The 8,698-nt window shown below is 29.1% G+C and overlaps 1 protein-coding gene across 2 annotated transcripts in view; it reads left to right on the top strand.

Annotated features, from left to right (window-relative positions):
- LOC111633748 (E3 ubiquitin-protein ligase UBR5-like) overlaps positions 1–8,698 on the top strand; it is a 162,629-nt gene that overhangs the window by 59,828 nt on the left and 94,103 nt on the right. For both annotated transcript variants that reach the window (XM_023378360.1, XM_023378361.1), the window contains exons 14-16: positions 1,864–1,991; positions 4,105–4,360; positions 8,028–8,182. In XM_023378360.1, the coding sequence (XP_023234128.1) occupies positions 1,864–1,991; positions 4,105–4,360; positions 8,028–8,182 (539 nt within the window). The remainder of the gene's footprint in view (positions 1–1,863; positions 1,992–4,104; positions 4,361–8,027; positions 8,183–8,698) is intronic.

Raw genomic sequence — 8,698 nt, forward strand, 5'->3', positions numbered from 1 at the left:
TAGCCGCTCCGTAGCGTGGCGCAGGGTCGGAGGAAAGTAGTTCGGCTGCTCATCCACTATTGGTCCAGACTCTATCAATCTTGTCGCGAAACGACGTTATAGGAGGTACGTTATACGAAAGTTGCTACAATTTTTTCGCTGCGTTATAGGAATTGTCGTTATAGGAACGTACGTTATAGGGGGTTCGACTGTAATTAGTTTTGCATAACTAACTTTATTATCAAATAAGTAAGAATATCATTCTTTTTAAATGAAATATGTACACACATTAAATGTATGTATGTATGCACATATAAGGTTTTCATGGCATACAAGTATAGGCTACTGCAAAAATATTGATTACTATTGAAGACAATGAATATGTATTGCTTATTTAATATTGTGACAGTAAGATTTATTTAATACCTGTTGTAATACTTGATCATTATTTATGGTTTTAATCTAGTACTTGTACAAATGATAGGTTTTCTCCTTTTTATTCCAGGCTAATTTCCAGTGTCCTCACTGACATTTGTTAACTTCCTTCTAAATATGTCTTATAGTGTTTGCTACATGTATAGGACCATGAAATAAGTAAAATAATTAGTATTTGTAGGACCATCTGTTGGGAATTTGAAAATTTAATTTTTCAATTTTTAAATATTTTTGCAAAAAAAAGTTTTTCATCTTTTTTGTCAGTTTTTTAATAACTGAATAATTTAGAAGAACCAAACATTAAATTTAATAATTATTTTAATTAATTATTAAATTTAATGTTTGGTTCTTTTAAATTATTACCATTTTTTTTGTGCAATAAATACCTAAAAATTTCACAGAATTTTAAAACAAGTTTTTAAAATGCAACATTTGGAAATAAAAGCATTATAAACAATTAGAATTATTGTGGTTTTAATGTATTTCTAATTGAGTGGTAAGCCTAATAATCTTGGAAAGGTGGGATGGTGTTAAAAGAAAGTCAAAATTTAACTTTATATTGGACATGTTGTCATAAATATTTCAGACTGTAGTAAACAACCAGTAGAAGGAAGAAAAAACATTATTCAGTCAGATTCAAGTGTAAACTTTTCAAATGGAGCAATTATAAAAAGACTAAAACAAATTGATTTTTTTATTTTTTATATTAAAATTGCCTATAATCAAATCCATATCAATAAATTCTTATTTTTTATATATCAAATTAAACAGGAAAAAATGGTCTTTAACAGAAACTAATAATAAAATTTCATAGTTACTGGTTTTCAAATGTGCATGATTTTAAAAAAGGTCATTCTACAGAAACATAACACACACAAACAAAAAAAACGTACATTCCAATTGTGCTAATTTTTACCATAGAATTGCTAAGTGGACTGCAATTTGAAAAAAATGTAAATCTATAAATTTCCACTGCCATCCGTCTCTCTTTCCTTAATTAATCTCAAGAACAAGGTTAGATAGATGAAATCCGAGACCAGACATGGAGACCTTGGGGTAGGAGGCCCCGATTAACTATATAAGAACTTTCGATGCAAAACAGTAGTCATATTGTTTCAGTTCAAAAAATTTCCCCTGAAAGGTGTTAAATAGATGACTGGCCCAACTTTATTGTTTAAGGAAAGTATGATGTACAGGGGAAAGATATTACAGTACTAATTTGAGGTGGAGAGCATATATTTTGAATGAAATAAATTAAAGATATAATAAATTTGCTGCTTGGCATTATGACAATGTCACAATAAATATTTTTTCTTTCATAACATATATTGCTGTTATTTTTATTGGTTAATAAAAACCTTGTATTTTTAAGATAAAGTAAAAAATCTTTGTTCAGCTATCTTGAAACAATAATTTTTATTAAAATATTTTAAATTTTGATATTTTTAGAAAGGAAGCATCGAACTGGAATACTATCAAGGGAAGATGGAGAAAGAAAGGAGGAAGAATCATGGTGTTTAAAAGATGTAGTTTTTGTAGAAGATGTTAAAAATGCACCTGTTGGACGAGTTTTAAAAGTAAGAAAATCAGAATTTTATACATAAAATGTCTTTTTATTCTATATTTTGGATATGGAATATTATGATTAAATATTAACAAACATGTTTAGTAAAATTTTTGTCAGAATTGAATAACTTTTTAAAGCAAGTATTTGGTATACTTTTTAATTATTATAATGAATTCTGTAGATCAGTGTTTTTCAACCTTCTTGAATACACAACCCCTCTACAAGTTAAAAAATTTTGGCGACCTCCAAGGGCCATATTAAAACTACAGTAGAGCGTCGATTATCCGAATCAATTGGGGACTGGGGTTGTTCGGAAGATCAATGTTTCGGATAACCGATTATGTACGAAAAAATATATTAACCTATCCCGTGTTGAAATTTTTCTCCGTTGCGTGTCACTTCACGTTGAATTTTCGTCAATGTTAAGCCTAACGAAGACTATTGTATTGTTAAAAATTATTTTTTTATTTTGTACGAACAAAATAAATATATTGAAAAATATAAAAACAATAAAAAATTATACTTCAGAAGTTAATTTAGTATCAAAAACGTAAAATATTTGAGTAGCGCAAGACATAGCCAAAGATTGCAGCGCCACAGCACTAGCAAAAATTTAAATTTGCCGTCTGGCGGACTGGAATTTTTTCAGATGATTTACTTTCGGATAATCGATGCTCTACTGTATATCAGTGATTTTAAAAACTACGTATTTAATTTTCTTTCTGTTGAGACCTAAATATCGATTGAAAAACTAATTGTACTGTAAAATAAACAGGCACAGTCTTCTCACTGAAATTGTAGTTTTTTTTTATTGCAGTGTAGGACCTACAAACACTTGTCTTTTTCTTTTACCTGCGACTCCTTGTGTAAGGTTTTGCGACCCCCCTGGAGATTACGACCCACAGGTTGAAAAACACTGCTGTAGTTAGATACAGTAATACCTCGACTTATGCTACCCTGACTTATGCGATTTTCAAATCTCGTCGATTCGTCTTTTGTTTTAGCGCCACGCAACTCTTGATTACTCATTTCCCGACACTATTGTTTATCTTACATGTTCGGATGTGTCGCGCGGAATCGACATATAACTACAATTAATTTTGTGTTATTTATTTCTGTGTTTGTTATATCTATGGAAACTTGAGACTCTACTATGTTATCTAAACGAAGTAGAACTGATTCTTCTGCATCAAACAAGAAAAGAAAAATTTTATCTTTGGAATGTAAAGTTAACATTGGGTATGTTCGTAAAGTCAAATGAGTTAAACGAGAATGACGTCATCGTTACTCTTATTTCGTTAGACTTTTCGAACGATTCGTTACTAACGCATTTAACTCGTTTGACTTTATGAACGTACCCCATTATTAAAGAGTTCGATACAAAAATGAAAATTTCTGAATTGCAAAGAAGTTTGATTTACCGGAATCGACAGTGAGAACAATTATAAAAGGTAAAGAAAAAATTCTCGAAGCTGTGAAAAATGCTCGATCTTTAAATTCAAGCATCATTCGTAAACGTCATGGTATTATTGCTGAGANTCGGTCTGGAGTCAGTCGATAACGGACGATTACGCCACTGTTTATGTTCATTTGCGCAGTTTTCAATGAGTCATATCATTCTTAACTTGGATGGAAATGAAATTTGTTATAACGTTGCACTTAGTCTTTCATATTTGTTGTTAGTAATTTAAAAGACATTTTGAAACACATACGGAACGATGATAATTTTTTAAAATATAACACAAAAATGAAAAGGGAACTTGGGTAGGTTTATCGAGAGCCACAAATAATCCTTCAAAGAGCCACAGGTTGGCCACCCCTGCACTAGTCCAACAACAATATATGATAATTAGTTTGGAGTAGCGACAATGCACTCTGTTTTCATACTATAATTTTTAAAAATTATAGTATGAAAATTGATATTTTAAATATTAACCGAATATGATACTTATACACTGACACTCAAAACCAGAAAATACTTCACTTCAACACATTTGTTTGAGTAAAATGTTGGAGTAAGGTATTTACTGATTTTAGGTATCAGTGTATTTTATTTGTAGTTAATAGCAGTGTTGTGTGATGATTGTGAAGATACTTATTTTCAATTGTATTTTAAATCTTAGGTGGATGGAGCATATGCTGCTGTAAGATTTGCTTCAAAAGATTCAGTATCTGGTAGTCAACCGATTCTTTCTGTTGGTGGTGGAAATGAAGATCTCAGTGCAATATTACAAGACTGTCGTTTATTACGTAAAGATGAACTTCAGGTAGTCAAAGGTAGTTGCACACCTCGAATTCCTGATTGTTTTCAAAGAAATCCCCGTAAAGTTGCTATTTCTGATAGTGGACAAATCTTAACCATGGCTGTTGATGGACAAGGTAATACTTCTTGTTGTTCAACTTTATTGATACTAAATTTCTCTATCATTTAAATTTAAAGAAAATATTTATATCAATGGAATTTGCATTATTGGAGTATGTGAAATATTATTTGTAGCAAAATATAATTTTCTATTAATAAATATATATATTAATAGAAAATTATATTTTATAAATTATATGTATTATATATTATAAAAATAGTTTTTAGTTATTGTGCAACAATAGTATTTAATAAATTAGATACACATAAGAGTGCAGAATATGTGTGAATGAGGTTTGGGGAAATTAAAGCAGTCCAAGGAAAATTTTCAGTAGAAAAACTAATAATAATGCAATATCTGCAAAAAATGTTACAATAAAATGGATTAGCATTTTGGCTAACAAGGAGAGGACCAGACGTTTGGGTCCTCAACTTGAACAAAACTTGATGAGCATGTAGCCCTAAACACAAACAGCTTCTTGTCTAATAGGATTTCCATAAAATGGGCATATGAAAATTGAGTGTTTAGCTTATAAGTCTTTGGAAGTTTTAATTCTCTTTTTATCGAAAATATCCAAGTGGATAAGATATCAGGCAATGGAGCTACACAATGTAGTTTCAAGCCTTTGCATTTTTAGTTTTTTTATGTGTAACAAAATTATTCTATTATTTTACAGTATTATTAGCATTATTATTGCTATTATTATTTCTCAAATTTAAAGCTTATAAAACGAGATTAAAAAACATGACATCATTTTCTGTTGAGCAAAAACGAAGCCTCTCTAGATTTAACTCTTGCATGTTAAGTAACATTTTTATTTCTTCATATTATTTTCAGATACGGTGGTATTGTTGTTTGAAGTGTAACAAACATGAGTGCATGAGGAAATTGTCCATAATATTAACTATTAAAAAAATGCTGCGACTATGCTACCCTGTTTTCATACCAGATTTATCTTTTTTGTCCATCCACAACAATGTATGATGCTTATTCGCTTGTGATGACATAGTATGTAACTACAAATAAAAATATCTGGAAATAAAAATTTTAACTTGTATGTCATTAAATAAATCTACACAGGCTTTGTTTTTGCTAAACAGTAAATGACATCATGTTTTTTAAAATCTCTCGTTTTATAAGTTTTAGATGTGAAGAATAATAATAGTAATAATAGTGATACTCACAAGAGTAAAATGATTTAGTTATATATAAAAAAGTTTTTAATTACAAAGGCTTGAACCTACATTTTGTAGCTCCATTACATAGTGTCTTATCCACGTGGTTATTGCTGTTACAAAGAGAATGAAAACGTTCAAAGACTTACAAACTAAACACTCAATGTTCAAAGGCTTTTTTTTTGAAAATGCTTAAAAGATAAGTCCTATTATTTGGAAAATGGGTTGTTTGTGTTTAGTGCTATGTGCTTGCCAAATTTTCTTTGAATAGGAGACCCAAACATCTGACCCTCTCCTTGTAAGATTTATTGACATTAATTGGATAGATTTGCCAAAGTTAAATTTGAATGTTGTTTACTTTCATTTTTATTGGTTCTGTCATTTATTACATCAGTGTATATTTACACAGTTATGCACTTGTAGTAAGGAAGAGTCTGTCTTGGTTATGAAAGAATTGTTTTCATTTTTATAAAAAAAAAAAACTAGAACCAAAACAGACCTTTAAAAAAATTGAAAAAGAAAATTGTTTTTATATTGAAGCTATTTTTGACACTGTTTTTTGGGAGAAATTTTGTGTTGATTTGAATTAAAATGAAATATTCATTTGTTCTTCACACAGAAAACTTGATTATTAATAAACTGTTTTAAGATGTTTTCTGAATTGTCTCAATTAAATATTGAAATAGTATTTCAGGAGATCTTAAACTTTGTATTTTGTTCATTATTTTCTTAATAAGTACAGTGGTGCCTCACACTTCAAATTTAATTACTTCTAAGATGCCATTTGAAATCTGAATTGTTTGAAGTTTGAATCAGTTTTTCCCCCATTAGAAATAATGTAAAGTGAATTAATCCATTCCTAGTCCCTAAACAATACGTGTTTCAATAAACTTAAACAGCAAATGCAAAAAGTTTAAATGCCCTAAATAATAAATTAAATCATGAAAACAATAAATAAAATATGTAAATACTGTGTAATAAAACTAAAATTGCATTTACTGTACCTTAGGAAGGATGATGTCCCCTTTGTTAAAGTTCCTTACAGTTTACTTGTTTTCTCACAAATAATCCTGTCAGAGATGATAGTACTAGTTGCTTCTCATTTATCCACATGAGGGGATGGAAAAACACTTTCTAAATAATGTGATATTCTGGAGGTTAATGTTGTCATGTCTTCAGTTATATTTGCTGCTTTTATTGCTTCCTTGTTATTAAGAATGGTGCACACTTATGTTAAATTTGGCATCTTAAATATGGCATTCAGATTTGACAAACTTGTATCACTTTCATATTTCATAAGTTCCTTTATCACCTCAATTATCAATATTACAATGTACTGTACCTCTTAGAGTTTGTTGTTTCCACACTCATCTTGGATGCCAATGATTAATAGATAGGTGTTATGAAAACACACGAGCATAATTTTATGCTCATTTCATGTTGAGAGCGAGAGATGATTTGGGTGCACAACATCTCAAATCATGCAGAGAGTGCATTTTTTCACTGTGCATGCAGTTTGAATGTTGTAGAAGCATTGTTCAAACTCTGGGTTGAATTGCTTTTGAATTTAGTGTTCAAATTATGGAACATTCGAAGTTAGTTGCTTGAAGTATGAGGCACCACTTTATTGATACAAATGTTTTGTACATATTAATACTTTAATATAAATCTTATGGTTATATGTATCTAAAATTCTATTTTATTTTGAATATATTTTCTATGAGAATAAATTCTTATTTTGAATAATTACAAAATTATCATTAGTTTAACTTACACAAATTTTTATATCTAATTTGCATGTTTGTTGTCAAATTGATATCATCAAGCATTTATTATTAAATAATTTTAAAATTATTGCTTAAATAATAAATTGTGAAGATCATTTAAATATTTTAACATTTTTAAAAATTACATTAATTATAATATCGTCAAAGATTTATTATTGTAATTTTTATACTTGTAGTACATAATGCAAAAAGGTAATACACATCTTGCATTTGTTATACTCAAATAAAAATAATTGATAATATTTATATTTTAACAATGTTAACATGCTAAATCAGTAAAACTTCTTTTACTATACCTCTATAATGAAATAGAAAATATCAATGATTTGTAGAATAAATAGATTATATAACGTCTTTAGACAATACATATTTTATAATACTATACCCTGAACATGCATTAAAACATGAATATGTACAATAAACATACTGTACGTAGTTATACTGTACATAGTAAAAATTTTATAAAACAAGTTAAACTGAACCTGTTTTTGGATGCATTTTTTGTAAAAATTTTTCACTTTAGCAGCATATTTTTGTTTGATAATTCAAATAGTTATGTAATTTATATTTTGTTTTATATGCATTTGATTGAACTTTATTTATTTATTTATATGGCTAATTCATTATGTTTGAATAATTACTGTAATAAAAAAAATTAAATTATATTTGTTTAATTTTTTATTTTAAAAAATTTTACTTTTTACTAAAAAATATATTGCAGGAATTCATGCAGTTGTAAGGACAAATAATCGTCTGAGTTATGTTCTTTACAATTTGAGCACGGGTCGTGCTGAACAGGATAGTACTTTTCCTACAGATACTCAGTCATTCTTGGGTCAAGATTCTCACTTGGTTTCTCTAAATATAAGTGGAGAAGTAAGTAATAAATAATTTAATAACTATTTACTTTATTATTATTATTATGTTGGGTTTATGTTGGGTTGTTATTTATTATTATTATTGTGTTTAGTGGGTTATACTCAGTTCACACCAGTGGCTGTGTACTATGCCGGACCAGAGTCAAGGCATAGCACCTAAAATAAAACTAAAATAAGTGTGTCAGTGTCTGTATTCAGGAATTTCCTAACAATATGGCATGTATTCAATATAGTGGCCTTCTGTAGTGTGATGTATGTATTTCTATTCAATTGTAATGTTCCAAGGCTTTTGTGTAGTGTGTGTGGTGTGACACCTGTACAGGAGAGAACGACAGGTACAATAAGCACCCTTTCCATCCTCCACAGATGCCTTATTTCCTGGGCGAGTTCTGTGTACTTGCTAATTTTTTTAGTGCATGTGTTTTGTACATTGTGAGTGTTTGGAATGTCTATGTCTATAATGTATGTGATTTTATTGTGTTTGTCAATGAGTGTGATGTCTGGTCTGTTGTGG

This window comes from Centruroides sculpturatus, unplaced genomic scaffold (genome assembly GCF_000671375.1).
Source record: "Centruroides sculpturatus isolate CEXI.00-Female unplaced genomic scaffold, Cexi_2.0 scaffold812, whole genome shotgun sequence".
Lineage (NCBI taxonomy): Eukaryota > Metazoa > Arthropoda > Arachnida > Scorpiones > Buthidae > Centruroides > Centruroides sculpturatus.